At 49.2% G+C, this 16,584-nt stretch overlaps 1 protein-coding gene across 1 annotated transcript in view; it reads right to left on the bottom strand.

Annotated features, from left to right (window-relative positions):
- The window catches only part of P2RY11 (purinergic receptor P2Y11), a 139,904-nt gene extending 129,888 nt beyond the window's left edge, over positions 1-10,016 (bottom strand). The window contains exon 1 of the mRNA XM_069604052.1: positions 9,927-10,016. Coding sequence (XP_069460153.1) covers positions 9,927-9,938 — 12 coding nt within the window. The 5' untranslated portion in view covers positions 9,939-10,016. The remainder of the gene's footprint in view (positions 1-9,926) is intronic.
- Between the last annotated feature and the right edge of the window lie 6,568 nt (positions 10,017-16,584).

Genomic DNA, 16,584 nt, shown 5'->3' with positions numbered 1-16,584 from the left:
CTTTCTGCCTAGATTGGCAGCCTATAAGCGTTCTTGCTGCCTAGAGTGGCGGGCTTTAAGAGATATTGCTGCCTAGAGTGGAAACCTATAAGAGATCTTGCTACCTGGAGTGGCGGCCTATAAGAGATCTTGCGGCCTTGAGTGGTCGGCCTATAAGAGATCTTGCTGCCTAGAGTGGCAACCTATAAGAGATTTTGCTGCCTAGAGTGGCGGCCTATAAGAGATCTTGCAAACTAAAGTGGCGGCCTATAAGAGATCTTGGAACCTAGAGTGGTGGCCTATAAGAGATCTTGCTGCCTAGAGTGGCAGCCTATAAGCGATCTTGCTGCCTAGATTAGTGGCCTATAAGCGTTCTTGCTCCCTAGAGTGGTGGCCTGTACGAGATCTTGCTGCCTAGAGTGGAAACCTATAAGAGATCTTGCTACCTGGAGTGGCGGCCTATAAGAGATCTTGCTGCCTGGAGTGTCGGCCTATAAGAGATCTTGCTGCCTAGAGTGGCAACCTATAAGAGATTTTGCTGCCTAGAGTGGCAGCCTATAAGCGATCTTGCAACCTAGAGTGGCTGCCTATAAGAGATCTTGCTGCCTAGATTGGTGGCCTATAAGAGATCTTGCTGCTTGAAGTGGTGGCCTATACGAGATCTTGCTGCCTAGAGTGCAACCTATAAGAGATCTTGCTGCCTAGAGTGGCAGCCTATAAGAGATCTTGCTGCCTGGAGTGGCGGCATATAAGAGATCTTGCTGCCTAGAGTGGCAACCTAGAAGAGATCTTGCTACCTAGAGTAGCAGCCTATAAGCGATCCTTCTGCCTAGAGTGGCAGCCTATAAGAGATCTTGCTGCCTAGAGTGCTGGCCTGTAAGAGATCTTGCTGCCTAGAGTGGTGGCCTTTAAGAGATCTTGCTGCCTGGAGTAGCAGCCTATAAGAGATTGTGCTGCTTGAAGTGGTGGCCTATACGAGTTCTTGATGCCTAGAGTGGCGACCTATCAGAGATCTTGCTGCCTAGAGTGGTGACCTATAAGAGATCTTGCTGCCTAGAGTGGTGGCCTATAAGAGATCTTGCTGCCTAGAGTGCAACCTACCGAGAACTTGCTGCCTAGAGTGGCAGCCCATAAGTGATCTTGCTGCCTAGAGTGGCAGTCTATGAGAGATCTTGCTGCCTAGAGTGGCGACCTATCAGAGATCTTGCTGCCTAGAGTGGCAGCCTATAAGTGATCTTGCTGCCTAGAGTGGCAGTCTATGAGAGATCTTGCTGCCTAGAGTGGCGACCTATCAGAGATCTTGCTGCCTAGATTGGCAGCCTACAAGCGTTCTTGCTGCCTAGAGTGGCAGCCTGTAAGAGATCTTGCTGCCTGGAGTGGAAACCTATAAGAGATCTTGCTACCTGGAGTGGCGGCCTATAAGAGATCTTGCTGCCTGGAGTGACGGCCTATAAGAGATTTTGCTGCCTGGAGTGGCGGCCTATAAGAGATTTTGCTGCCTAGAGTGGTGGCCTATAAGAGATCAAGCAACCTAGAGTGGCGGCCTATAAGAGATCTTGCTGCTTAGTGTGGCAGCCTCTAAGCAATCTTTCTGCCTAGATTGGCAGCCTATAAGCGTTCTTGCTGCCTAGAGTGGCGGGCTTTAAGAGATATTGCTGCCTAGAGTGGAAACCTATAAGAGATCTTGCTACCTGGAGTGGCGGCCTATAAGAGATCTTGCGGCCTTGAGTGGTCGGCCTATAAGAGATCTTGCTGCCTAGAGTGGCAACCTATAAGAGATTTTGCTGCCTAGAGTGGCGGCCTATAAGAGATCTTGCAAACTAAAGTGGCGGCCTATAAGAGATCTTGGAACCTAGAGTGGTGGCCTATAAGAGATCTTGCTGCCTAGAGTGGCAGCCTATAAGCGATCTTGCTGCCTAGATTAGTGGCCTATAAGCGTTCTTGCTCCCTAGAGTGGTGGCCTGTACGAGATCTTGCTGCCTAGAGTGGAAACCTATAAGAGATCTTGCTACCTGGAGTGGCGGCCTATAAGAGATCTTGCTGCCTGGAGTGGCGGCCTATAAGAGATCTTGCTGCCTAGAGTGGCAACCTATAAGAGATTTTGCTGCCTAGAGTGGCAGCCTATAAGCGATCTTGCAACCTAGAGTGGCTGCCTATAAGAGATCTTGCTGCCTAGATTGGTGGCCTATAAGAGATCTTGCTGCTTGAAGTGGTGGCCTATACGAGATCTTGCTGCCTAGAGTGCAACCTATAAGAGATCTTGCTGCCTAGAGTGGCAGCCTATAAGAGATCTTGCTGCCTGGAGTGGCGGCATATAAGAGATCTTGCTGCCTAGAGTGGCAACCTAGAAGAGATCTTGCTACCTAGAGTAGCAGCCTATAAGCTATCCTTCTGCCTAGAGTGGCAGCCTATAAGAGATCTTGCTGCCTAGAGTGCTGGCCTGTAAGAGATCTTGCTGCCTAGAGTGGTGGCCTTTAAGAGATCTTGCTGCCTGGAGTAGCAGCCTATAAGAGATTGTGCTGCTTGAAGTGGTGGCCTATACGAGTTCTTGATGCCTAGAGTGGCGACCTATCAGAGATCTTGCTGCCTAGAGTGGTGACCTATAAGAGATCTTGCTGCCTAGAGTGGTGGCCTATAAGAGATCTTGCTGCCTAGAGTGCAACCTACCGAGATCTTGCTGCCTAGAGTGGCAGCCCATAAGTGATCTTGCTGCCTAGAGTGGCAGTCTATGAGAGATCTTGCTGCCTAGAGTGGCGACCTATCAGAGATCTTGCTGCCTAGAGTGGTAGCCTATAAGTGATCTTGCTGCCTAGAGTGGCAGCCTATGAGAGATCTTGCTGCCTAGAGTGGCCACCTATCAGAGATCTTGCTGCCTAGAGTGGTAGCCTATAAGTGATCTTGCTGCCTAGAGTGGCAGCCTATGAGAGATCTTGCTGCCTAGAGTGATGACCGAGAAGAGATCTTGCTGCCTAGAGTGACGCCCTATAAACAATCTTGCTGCCTAGAGTGGCAGCCGATAAGAGATCTTGCTGCCTAGAGTGGCAGCCTATAAGTGATCTTGCTGCCTAGAGTGGCAGCCTATGAGAGATCTTGCTGCCTAGAGTGGCCGCCTATAAGAGATCTTGCTGCCTAGAGTGGCAACCTATCAGAGATCTTACTGCCTAGATGGGCAGCCTACAAGTGATCTTGCTGCCTAGAGTGGCAGCCTATGAGAGATCTTGCTGCCTAGAGTGGCGACCTATCAGAGATCTTGCTGCCTAGAGTGGCAGCCTATAAGTGATTTTGCTGCCTGGAGTGGTGGCCTATAAGAGATTTTACTGCCTAGAGTGGCAGCCTATAAGAGATCTTGCAACCTAGAGTGGCGGCCTAAAAGAGATCTTGCTGCCTAGAGTGGCAGACTATAAGCGATCTTGCTGCCTAGATTGGTGGCCGATAAGCGTTCTTGCTGCCTAGAGTGGTGGCCTGTAAGAGATCTTGCTGCCTAGAATAGAAACCTATCAGAGATCTTGCTACCTGGAGTGGCGGCCTATAAGACATCTTGCTACCTGGAGTGGCGGCCTATAAGAGATCTTGCTGCCTGGAGTGGCGGTCTGTAAGAGATCTTGCAACCTAGAGTGGCAGCCTATAAGCGATCTTTCTGCCTAGAGTGGCAGCCTATAAGAGATCTTGCTGCCTAGAATGGAAACCTATCAGAGATCTTGCTACCTGGAGTGGCGGCCTATAGGAGATCTTGCTGCCTGGAGTGGCGGTCTGTAAGAGATCTTGCAACCTAGAGTGGCAGCCTATAAGCGATCTTTCTGCCTAGAGTGGCAGCCTATAAGAGATCTTGCTGCCTAGAGTGCTGGCCTGTAAGAGCTCTTGCTGCCTGGAGTAGTGGCCTTTAAGAGATCTTGCTGTCTGGAGTAGCAGCCTATAAGAGATCTTGCTGCTTGAAGTGGTGGCCTATACGAGATCTTGCTGCCTAGAGTGCGACCTATAAGAGATCTTGCTGCCTAGAGTGGCGGCCTATAGGAGATCTTGCTGCCTAGAGTGGCGACCTATCAGAGATCTTGCTGCCTAGAGTGGCCGCCTATAAGAGATCTTGCTGCCTAGAGTGGCGACCTACCGAGATCTTGCTGCCTAGAGTGGCAGCCCATAAGTGATCTTGCTGCCTAGAGTGGCAGTCTATGAGAGATCTTGCTGCCTAGAGTGATGACCTATCAGAGATCTTGCTGCCTAGAGTGGCAGTCTATAAGTGATCTTGCTGCCTAGAGTGGCAGCCTATCAGAGATCTTGCTGCCTTCAGTGGCGACCTATCAGAGATCTTGCTGCCTAGAGTGGCAGCCTATAAGTGATCTTGCTGCCTAGAGTGGCAGCCTATGAGAATCTTGCTGCCTAGAGTGGCCAACTATAAGAGATCTTGCTGCCTAGAGTGGCCACCTATCAAAGATCCTGCTGCCTAGAGTGGCAGTCTATAAGTGATCTTGCTGCCTAGAGTGGCAGCCTATGAGAGATCTTGCTTCCTAGAGTGGTGACCTATAAATAATCTTGCTGCCTAGAGTAGAGGCCTATAAGAGATCTTGCTGCCTAGAGTGGCAGCCTATAAGAGATCTTGCTGTCTAGAGTGGCAGCCTATATGAGATCTTGCAGCCTAGAGTGGCGGCACATAAGAGATCTTGCTGCCTAGAGTGGCAACCTAGAAGAGATCTTGCTACCTAGAGTGGCAGCCTATAAGCGATCTTTCTGCCTAGAGTGGCAGCCTATAAGAGATCTTGCTGCCTAGAGTGGTGGCCTTTAGGAGATCTTGCTGCCTGGAGTAGCAGCCTATAAGAGATCTTGCTGCTTGAAGTGGTGGCCTATACGAGATCTTGCTGCCTAGAGTGGCGACCTACCGAGATCTTGCTGCCTAGAGTGGCAGCCCATAAGTGATCTTGCTGCCTAGAGTGGCAGTCTATGAGAGATCTTACTGCCTAGAGTGGCGACCTATCAGAGATCTTGCTGCCTATAGTGGCAGCCTATAAGTGATCTTGCTGCCTAGAGTGGCAGCCTATCAGAGATCTTGCTACCTACAGTGGCGACCTATCAGAGATCTTGCTGCCTAGAGTGGCAGCCTATAAGTGATCTTGCTGCCTAGAGTGGCAGCCTATGAGAGATCTTGCTGCCTAGAGTGGCCAACTATAAGACATCTTGCTGCCTAGAGTGGCCACCTATCAGAGATCTTGCTGCCTAGAGTGGCAGCCTATAAGTGATCTTGCTGCCTAGCGTGGCAGCCTATGAGAGATCTTGCTGCCTAGAGTGGCAACCTATAAGAGATCTTGCTGCCTAGAGTGACGCCCTATAAACAATCTTGCTGCCTAGAGTAGAGGCCTATAAGAGATCTTGCTGCCTAGAGTGGCAGCCTATAAGAGATCTTGCTGTCTAGAGTGGCGGCCTATATGAGATCTTGCAGCCTAGAGTGGCGACCTATCAGAGATCTTGCTGCCTAGAGTGGCAGCCTATAAGTGATTTTGCTGCCTGGAGTGGCGACCCATAAGAGATTTTGCTGCCTAGAGTGGCAGCCTATAAGAGATCTTGCAACCTAGAGTGGTGGCCTATAAGAGATCTTGCTACCTGGAGTGGCGGCCTCTAAGAGATCTCGCTGCCTAGAGTGACGCCCTATAAACAATCTTGCTGCCTAGAGTAGAGGCCTATAAGAGATCTTGCTGCCTAGAGTGGCAGCCTATAAGAGATCTTGCTGTCTAGAGTGGCGGCCTATATGAGATCTTGCAGCCTAGAGTGGCGACCTATCAGAGATCTTGCTGCCTAGAGTGGCAGCCTATAAGTGATTTTGCTGCCTGGAGTGGCGACCCATAAGAGATTTTGCTGCCTAGAGTGGCAGCCTATAAGAGATCTTGCAACCTAGAGTGGCGGCCTATAAGAGATCTTGCTGCTAGAGTGGCGGACTATAAGCGATCTTGCTGCCTAGATTGGTGGCCGATAAGCGTTCTTGCTGCCTAGAGTGGCGGCCTGTAAGAGATCTTGCTGCCTAGAATGGAAACCTATAAGAGATCTTGCTACCTGGAATGGCGGCCTATAAGAAATCTTGCTGCCTGGAGTGGCGGCCTATAAGAGATCATGCTGCCTAGAGTGGCGGCCTATAAGAGATCTTGCAACCTAGAGTGGCGGTCTATAAGAGATCTTGCTGCCTAGAGTGGTGGCCTATTAGCGATCTTGCTTCTTAGATTGGCGGCCTATAAGCATTCTTGCTGCCTAGAGTGGCGGCCTGTAAGAGATCTTGCTGCCTAGAGTGGAAACCTATAAGAGATCTTGCTACCTGGAGTGGCGGCCTATAAGAGATCTCTCTGCCTAGTGTGGCAACCTATAAGAGATCTTGCTACCTAGAGTGGCAGCCTATAAGCGATCTTTCTGCCTAGAGTGGCGGCCTATAAGAGATCTTGCTGCCTAGAGTGCTGGCCTGTAAGAGATCTTGCTGCCTGGAGTGGCGGCCTAAAAGAGATCTTGCTGCCTGAAGTGGTGGCCTATACGAGATCTTGCTGCCTAGAGTGGCGACCTATCAGAGATCTTGCTGCCTAGAGTGGCGACCTATAAGAGATCTTGCTGCCTAGAGTGGCGGCCTATAAGTGATATTGCTGCCTAGAGTGGCAGCCTATGTAAGATCGTGCTGCCTAGAGCGGCCGCCTATAAGAGATCTTGCTGCCTAGAGTGGCGACCTATCAGAGATCTTGCTGCCTAGAGTGGCAGCCTATAAGTGATCTTGCTGCCTAGAGTAGCAGCCTATGAGAGATCTTGCTGCCTAGAGTGGCGACCTTTAAGAGATCTTGCTGCCTAGAGTGACGCCCTATAAACAATCTTGCTGCCTAGAGTAGAGGCCTATAAGAGATCTTGCTGCCTAGAGTGGCAGCCTATAAGAGATCTTGCTGTCTAGAGTGGCGGCCTATATGAGATCTTGCAGGCAGCCTAGAGTGGCAACCTATAAGAGATCTTACTGCCTAGAGTGGCAACCTATCAGATTTCTTGCTGCCTAGAGTGGCAGCTTACAAGTGATCTTGCTACCTAGAGTGGCAGCCTATGAGAGATATTGCTGTCTAGAGTGGCCACCTATAAGAGATCTTGCTGCCTAGAGTGGTGACCTATCAGAGATCTTGCTTCCTAGATGGGCAGCCTATAAGTGATCTTGCTGCCTAGAGTGGCAGCCTCTAAGAGATCTTGCTGCCTAGAGTGGTGACCTATCAGAGATCTTGCTGCCTAGAGTGACAGCCTATAAGTGATCTTGCTGCCTAGAGTGGCAGCCTATGAGAGATCTTGCTGCCTAGAGTGGCTGCCTATAAGAGATCTTGCTGCCTAGAGTGGCGACCTATCTGAGATCTTGCTGCCTAAAGTGGCAGCCTATAAGTGATCTTGCTGCCTAGAGTGGAAGCCTATGAAGGATCTTGCTGCCTAGAGTGGCGACCTATCAGAGATCTTGCTGCCTAGAGTGGCAGCCTATAAGTGATCTTGCTGCCTAGAGTGGCAGCCTATGAGAGATCGTCCTGCCTAGAGTGGCAGCCTATGAGAGATCTTGCTGCCTGGAGTGGCAACCTATAAACAATCTTGCTGCCTAGAGTAGAGGCCTATAAGAGATCCTGCTGCCTAGAATGGCAGCCTATAAGATATCTTGCTGTCTAGAATGGTGGCCTATATGAGATGTTGCAGCCTAGAGTGGCGACCTGTAAGAAATCTTGCTGCCTAGAGTGGCAGCCTATAAGAGATCTTGCATCCTAGAGTGACAACCTATAAGAGATCTTGCTGCCTAGAGTGGTGACCTATAAGAGATCTTGCTGCCTTGAGTTGCAGTTAGTAAGTGATCTTGCTGCCTAGAGTGGCAACTTATAAGAGATCTTGCTGCCTAGAGTGGAGACCTATAAGAGATCTTGCAGCCTAGAGTAGCGGCCTATAAGAGATCTTGCAGCCTAGAGTGACAACCTATAAGAGATCTTGCTGCCTAGAGTGGAGACCTATAAGAGATCTTGCAGCCTAGAGTAGCGGCCTATAAGAGATCTTGCAGCTGTGCTTAACAGGCAAGTTCATAGCTTGAGTCATGGTTTCTCTCCATTTCCCCCTCACTTTGTTGTGGGAATTAAACACTTTTGCTATATTTTCTGTGGATAGACAGTCAAAATGTTCCACTCACCACCTACAGAAGTGGAGGAAAAGGATAACGAAGATGGTGTTTTAAAGAACAGTTAAAGATGTGGTGTCTCAATTCAAGACCCAACTAGTTTATGTTATGCCGATTGGTCATTGTCTGCCATGGATAGTGGTGGGCCTTGTAGCTGCAACCCCAAATAGTTGGACATTGTATGGAGTAGTAGTGAGCGGTGTCAGCAGCGGGCAGGCGACCTGCTACCCTGGCATGGCACAGATGTGCTGAAAATATGAAGGGTACAGGCTTCGGGGGCAGGACGACGTCCTTCCGGGTACGAGGCTCCACTCTCTGAAACTCCCTTGCTTTCCTCTCATGTTATGCTATGTTATGCTATGCTAGGCTGTGCTAGATGTTAGGCTATGCTTTGCTGCGCTATATGTTATGTTATGCTATGCTGTGCTATATGTTATTCTATGTTATGTTATGCTATGCTATATGTTATGCTATGCTGTGTTATATGTTATGTTATGCTATGCTATGCTGTGCTATATGTTATGTTATTGTGATTTACACCACGCACCGCTGCCATTTGCATGGTCTCATGAGGGGCCAAAGATGTCCTACGATCTCTCAGAGGACTAAAGACCCATCTATTCCTGGGAGCCATGTCCCCATGGACGTCAAGGAGCCAGATGAAGGCGTGATCCGCCACTACCCTATGCACAGCGCCTGCACGCAGAACGCTCATATTGACCACCCGCCCGCACGAAAGAGGTCTAGCCAGCAGGCACCAGCAGGCACCAGAAACCCAACACCAAGTCGTCTTAGAGAGACCGCCATTTACTCCTCCACTCTTGGACACCAAGATTCTGGTCAGGGCCTTTCAACTTTTTCAGCTGAAATGGGGCCTCAGGGGCCCCTGAGAAGCTGTGCCCATGTTGGCAGTCTTATGACAAAGCAAAATTCTTCTTTAACTCAGGACATTAAATGTGCACTTTGCAGTGCATGTTACAGGCTGCCTTTGCTGGCACCCTCACGTCATCACCTCCCAGGCTTTGTAGTATCCAGCAGCCTAGCCCCTTGCTGACAAAGGGTGATTACTTGCTTCTCGGTAGACATGAGAAACAGTGACCATCTGCAGCTATTAACCACTTGTTGCATTCCTTTATATCATCATTAGGATCAAAGCACTGCACGGGTGGAAATGCCCGCCACAAGCCCTCACACATCTTCCGTCCGCCCTGATTCTGGTCCATGGCCCCACTCCTTGACTGTTAAAGACCTCCGTTGCCCATCATAGTGCCAAGAAGTGGCGGGAACGTGGTTAAACAGCATACAAAGCGCTACCCAATGGTGCAAGAGGCATGGAAAGATCCAACAGAAAGGCAATGACTGCGATTGCTTTTTTTCGGGAGTCGGGGGATTGATTTGGTATTCATCAGGATCATTTAATAGATTTTCAGGAGCCAGAGGTCCCTGTCCAGAAGGGGGGGATTAACAGACAGTGGCAGAGACTCTCTCAAGTTCAGGGAGGCTGGTAGCGTCTCACTGGTTGCCTCGCGAGTCCGCGCTCTCACCCGTGACCCGCAGGCTATTATGCAAGTCTATGCAAAAAGGACGAGCACACTGCTCCTTGGCACTTCATGGGTTACGGATGTCGAGACTGACACCTGGGAGTCATTATTTAACTCCAGGTTGAGGCCCAGCGAATGTCGCTGCTGTGTCGCGGGTTCCGCGCTGCGTCTGCTGGGTGTCAGCGGGTGGGCTGCCATGGCAGCGTGCACCGGGAACTGGCATCTGGGTGTGGGTGCAGAAGGGGGGTTGAGCCCGCCGTTTCCCTTACCTGTGGTGCCATGGTGACGCATTGGTCGAGGGTCCTCCTGCCGGAGACTGTGCTGTGGAGCTAAGGCAAACTTCTTACCCGAGGAGGTGTGAAATGGGGAAGTGCCCAGCTGGGCTGCCCACTTCCTCATTTCCTGCCAGCCTATGTGCTGGCAGAGGTCAGCCTCCTCTTCCTGTCCCTGTTATGGCATATGATATAATATTGATGCCTGATGCCCCTGCGCTTAGGAGCTTTACAGAGGTAAAAATAAATAAATAAATAATATTGTATGCTATGGCGTGCTATGGTACGGTATGGCACAGTATGGTAGTGCATTCCGTGCATGGTATGGCATATTTCATATTATGGAATATACAGTGATACAGTATGGCATGTGATACGTTATATCTGCCCAGTATACGTCATGATATGATTTATGTTATGGTATGATATATTTTATATGATGTGTTATCGCATGCCGTATCGTGCAGAGTATGGCATATGCATATAATGTGGCATGGCAAGGTTTGGTAAGGGATTTATTCTCTTGCCCCTGGCATGGTATAGTATGTAATGGCATGACATCTGGTGTGATATGGCGTGCCATGAGTTTTATATCATGTAGTAGAGTAGCGTAAGGTATGTTATGATATATGATGTATTGTACGGTTTACTACGGCATGGCATGGTCTATGGTGGGATAGGTGTGGTGTATATTTGTATTGGGGTTCTGTGCAGTGCAGTGCAGACCTGGCTAGGAAGCAGCAGAGCGCTGCACATGGCCTTAAGGGTAACATGTAAGGTAAGGAGCGGAGCGCTGCACTATGGGGAATGGGAGCCCAGGTGGTATGGTATTCTGTACCACAGGCTGGGTGAGTACTGGGAGGTGGGCTCCCTGGCCGCTATTCTCCTGTCTTGGGCTACGCCTTGTGGGGTGCCGGGGGCAGATAATCCAACGAAAGAGTAAACACAATAGGGGTGGAAATGGGGGTGAACGAACGCTTTCTTAAAGGACCTCAGCCAAAGGTCTCGAGTCCAATCCGTGCTCTAATATCAAAAGACCCCTGGGCGTTAACCCAAAATAATGTTCGGCCAGACACTGACAGTCTGAGTGGTTCTGGGTGTCCGAGGATGCGAATGCAGGCATTCCTCCTGGCTCTGGTCTACGTCTCGAGCTTGACTTTTGTCTCTTCACCTTGGGCTGGTCCTGAATCACGGGGCAAGCCCTGTTTGGGGCTCGCCTTGTCCGAGGGGTATCGCTGCAGATCGGCTGGTAGGTTTTCATCCTTCTACTGAGTACTTTCGGATAGGATTTACTCCCCCACCTCCCACCTGGGTTGGCAAGGGTCAGCAAAGCTTATTTATTTAAGCTGGGAGCCTTTCTTCTACCAGCAGGATCTGGGTTAGAGGCCCCTGTTAGTTTCCCTGTCACTGCTTGAGTGACCTTAGTGTGTGGCCCCTGAGGGGCCCATGTAAGCCCGGCCCTTACACCTGTCCGCTACACCTGCCTTCTCCTAGGCTTTGGCCCCACTGGCCTAATCAACTCACTTTTTTTCTCCCCAACTCTGGTTGGCCCTCTTGGCTTGGCCAACAGAGTGTCACATCACTTGCTTCTCCTCTGTCTTGGCTTTCTATGTCTCTTTGGCCTTCTTGGATTGTAATGGTGTAGCCAAGATGGCTTTGCTAGGCAATCCAGCATCACATGCATGTGGGCCTGAGGCAGGGGTGCCCTCGAACTAAAGGAGATACATGTATTTCATCAAAGCTTCTACTACCATGCCAACGTTTGAGCTTTTATTTCACTGTATAAATTTAAGTACAAATTAAAAGACACGAATCAACAAAACTGCCCTCTCATTGAATGAGAACGCAAAGTGACGTGAGACCCAAACAAATGTCCACTTAGTTTTCAAGACACACAACAAAAGAAACCGTGGGTTACGGGCACCTGCTTGTAGTCATTCTCTGTTAGGGCCATGCAGCTAGTTGTGTGTGATCTGACAAGAAACGGAAGCGCTACAAAAATAAAGTTTGTTAATGTCTAACAACCAGACATAGTGAAAATAAACTAAGCAGTTTAGAAAGGGAGGAGGTTTGCTTTTTTGTTTTAGTTTAGTTTGCTGTTTTGGAAGGTGAGATTGCTAACAGGGGAAGCGCGGGGGCTCAGATGCCAGGTGCAAATATTGCACTGCAAACCACTGAAGCATACACACTTGCTAGAAAGACGCGTTGCATGTAAATGTCACTCCATTGTTTCACACTTCACTCACTTGCTGTGTTTCCCCGGGTGCATGAGATCCCATTGTGCGCCCTGAGGCCTTGGGCGAGCTGGTGCGTTATCAAAAATTAAAATAAATAAATAAAAGCTTGCTTTCGGAGGCGGGTGGCACTTGAGGTCTGCCACTGTGTAACCACATCTACCCTCAATCTCTTTTCCTGCAAAAAACACTACAGTCAAATATTATGCACATTATGCATAGTACTAAGTCGCTTGTATGTATCAAACAATGACTACAAGCAGGATGTTATCACACGAACCTGGCACAAGCAATGTTTCTTGCTGCATCTGAAGGCATGCCAGTAGCTTCACAACAGAGCCTTGCACCATTTGAAGTTATACATTATCTAGCTAAATAGACTGTAATGTGAGGGGTCAGAAATGAGAGACGGGCACAAAGTTGTAGTTTTCTCAACATTTGTCATTTTTGTTCAATCAGAAAGGGGGGTGGGCTAAAGGCCTATCCGTCCCTATCCCAGGAATGTTCCTGCCCATCAAACTAAAGCTAAAGCAACATGACCTTGTGTCGGAATATATCTGGCCCCTACACTAACATATACAACCAAAATGAGGAAAGTAAATGTATTGAGTTCCAGTTCAACAAAAATGTGCAAAAGTTAGTAAATATAATTCCAATCAAGTAATCCTTGTGTCCAGGGCTGATTCCTTTCCCGATAATCAGTCCAGGAAGAGGGGTGAACGTGTTTTGCTCCGACAATGTTCTATTCAATTTGATGAAAAATGTTTCCCTCATCCAACACGTTCCTCAAATTAGCAAAGCAAATGTATCTTCCATAGAAGACTTGTTCAAGATGATACTACAGGTGTCTTGTCTATAGTGCCTTCTCCTCAAGCCGGCAAAGCTTGAGTCTCTTCCATATAACACTTGCTCAAGATGATATTACAAGTGCCTTGTCTCTAGTGCCTTCTCCTCAAGCCGGCAAAGCTTGAGTCGCTTCCATATAACACTTGCTCAAGATGATACTACAGGTGTCTTGTCTATAGTGCCTTCTCCTCAAGCCGGCAAAGCTTGAGTCTCTTCCATATAACACTTGCTCAAGATGATATTACAAGTGCCTTGTCTCTAGTGCCTTCTCCTCAAGCCGGCAAAGCTTGAGTCGCTTCCATATAACACTTGCTCAAGATGATATAACAAGTGTCTTGTCTATAGTGCCTTCTCCTCAAGCCGGCAAACCTTGAGTCTCTTCCATATAACACTTGCTCAAGATGACATAACAAGTGTCTTGTCTATAGTGCCTTCTCCTCAAGCCGGCAAAGCTTGAGTCTCTTCCATATAACACTTGCTCAAGATGATATTACAAGTGCCTTGTCTCTAGTGCCTTCTCCTCAAGCTGGCAAAGCTTGAGTCTCTTCCATATAACACTTGCTCAAGATGACATTACAAGTGCCTTGTCTCTAGTGCCTTCTCCTCAAGCCGGCAAAGCTTGAGTCGCTTCCATAAAACACTTGTTATTGTCTATAGTGCCTTCGCCTCAAGCTGGCAAAGCAAGTGTTTCTTTCATGAAAGGCTTTATCCAAGATTTATGTAAAAACAGTATTTGCCAGAATACCTTTCTTAGGATGGAAACAGACAAATATCTCTTTCATAGAATATTTTTCTCAAGATGTTAAAACAAGTGTTTCTTTCATAGAAGGCATTTCTCAGGAGGTCAAAGCAAGTGTTTCTTTCATAGGCCCTCCCATCGCTGACACCTATGTCAGTGCTTTCTCCAGGCAGACTCTCATGACATCCTCTTTGTCGTTCCTTCTCCCGACCTATGGACCCTTCATATGGTCGTACTTCTCTTCCTCCTCCTCTTCTCCCATTAATGGTGGCACCCAGTGGGAGGTCCTCTCGGCCTCCTACCAGTCCTCTAGAGTCATCATTAATGTCTATCTAAACGGCGTAGTCATGGTACAGTGCCCTCAGCCCAATCCCCTACTATTTGATAGGCGCTTCCCTCGCCTCATCAATTTCCTTCCATCTCCTGCTTCTCCTGCTACCGCTTCTCTGCCACCTCCTGCTTCTACTGCTTTGGCTCCAATGCCATCTACCACCTCTCTGGTTCCTCAGCCACCTCCGTCCTCCACCTCTCTGGCTCCTCTGCCACTTCCGATGGGTACTCCTCTGCCTTATACCCCTGCTGCCCGGAAGTCTTTCGAAAGTGGCAACCTGCTCCATGTGGCGACTCTCAACTCTCGCTCTGTTGTCAAACACTTCTCTGACATCTGCCACCTCCTTGAACTCCTGGACCTGGATGTTCTCGCTCTTACAGAGATATGGTTCAAAGCCAGCTCTGTCACAAGTTTCGACACGCTCTTCCCTGAGGGCTACAAGATGCTCTCCGAGCCCAGGCCCAACAGGCCCAGAGGCAGAATGGCCCTGTTTTCTCCTGAGTAGATCCCTGCTTCCATCATCCCCATTCAGACATATTCATCCTTTGAATGCCTGGTCTGCAGGCTCTCTATCGTTGCTGGCCTCTCTCTGACCTTGGCCACCATCTACAGGCCACCTGGCCAGGTCACCCTCTTCCTCTCTGAATGGGTGGACCTCACTTCCTCTCTCCTTACCTCTAACTCACAGCTTCTCCTCCTTGTGGATCTCAACATTCACCTGGATTCCCCAGACTCCTCAGCTTTTCTGCAACCCCTGTGACTCTCTTTCCCTCTCCATTCTACCCTCTGATCTGATTCACTCTGCTGGACACTCCTTGGATGTTCTCATTTCTTCAGACATCCCCCTCTCCAATCCTCTCATTACTCCTCTTTCCTGGACTGACCACTTTCTTCTTTCATCTCACTTGAAGCTTCCTGTCCCCTTGGCAAAGTCCACCCAGCACTGCCTCTGGAGCATTCGACCTAGAAAGCGAGTGTCAGTGGCTGCCTTTGCCTCCACTTTCTCTCCCCCACCTACTCCAGCGGCTGACTCTCATCCTGACACAGCCCTTTCCAAACTCCACCTGTCCATCTCTAACACTCTGGATATCCTTGCCCCTGTCATGTGGATCTGCCTGAAGCCTGCCACCAAGTGCAACTCTTGGTATGACTGATCTGGCTGTTCTGAAACGCAAGTGCAGAGTTGCTGAATGAAAGTGGGGAGTTTCGGGTGTACCCTCTGACAAACCGGCCTGCCGCCTGCTCCAAGCAATACAGACTCTCCATCTTCTCAAAGAAGAGGGTCCATATTGAAGCTAGCACCCTCTAACAACACAGCCAAACTTTAAAAAATCTGCAAGGAGCTGGCCAATCATACTGCAGTATCTACCTCTTCTACACCTACCTAGGGCATCTGAATGGCTCTGGCTTCACATTTCACCACTAAAACACAGGACATCCCGTCCACGCTCTCCTCCTCTTCTCCTCTCTCTCCCTCTACCTCTCTTGGGCCCTCCTTGGCTGCCCTGCCCCACCACCCCCCAGCATCTCCTTCTTTCCTTCCTCTTTCCTGTAATACCGGATGATGTTTCTAGACAAGTCCGGTCTATGAAAGCCTCATCCAAACAGGTGACCTATTGATCCTCCAGAACTTTAAGGACAATATTGGTGCTCGTGCTCCAGCCTTGGCCGATTTCTGTAATCACTCCTTTGCCACTGGATCTTTCCCCTCTCTTCTCAAGCACTCCCTTGTGCACCCCCTACTTAAAAAGCCTTCTGCCGACCCCTTCATTAAAGCAAACTATCGCCCGATCTCTGTCAATCATTTCCTGGGCAAACTCCTGGAGAAGTTGGCTATCTCCCAACTAACCCTCCACACTGAATCTGTTGGTTTTCTCCATGACCATCAGTCTGGCTTCGGAGCAGCTAGAGGCATGGAAGCTGCACTCCTGAGCACCGGTGAAGATCTGCTCTCTAATCTTGACTCTAGCTCTCTCTCTGTCCTCATTCTCCTTGATCTTTCCTCTGCATGTGACACGGTCAACCACAAAATCCTGATTACTCGTCTCCACGAGACCCTGGGCATCATGGATCAGGCCCTGGAGTGGCTGACCTCCTTCCTTCTGTACCGACCTTCCCAGGTTCAGCTTGGGCCCTTTCTCTCCACCACCTCTCCCTCAACATGGCGTGTTCCCCAGAGCTTTATCGTCCCCCCCTGGCATTTCAATGTCTATCTGGCCCATTTGGCCCTCCTGACATCTACATTTTCCTCTAACCTTGAGTGTTATGCGGATGACACACAGCTCTCTTTCAGGCTACCCACGGACTCTTCCCCCCCTTGCTCATCCCTGAGTGTCTACCCACTATTCAGGCATGGCGCACATCTAATGATCTCTTCCTTAATGCCAGTAAGACTGAGAACTGTCTCATTGGGACCCCTACTCTCACATTTCCTCTCGCACTATGACCGCCCTCTTTGGCCCTCTGCCCTCATCCTCTTGTGAGGCAAAAAACTTTGGGGTCATC

The sequence above is a fragment of the Ambystoma mexicanum genome, chromosome 3q (assembly GCF_040938575.1).
Source record: "Ambystoma mexicanum isolate Mex_15411 chromosome 3q, UKY_AmexF1_1, whole genome shotgun sequence".
Taxonomy (NCBI): Eukaryota; Metazoa; Chordata; class Amphibia; order Caudata; family Ambystomatidae; genus Ambystoma; species Ambystoma mexicanum.
The sequence above is the reverse complement of the archived record's forward strand: the minus strand, read 5'-3'. Positions and strand labels throughout refer to the sequence as shown.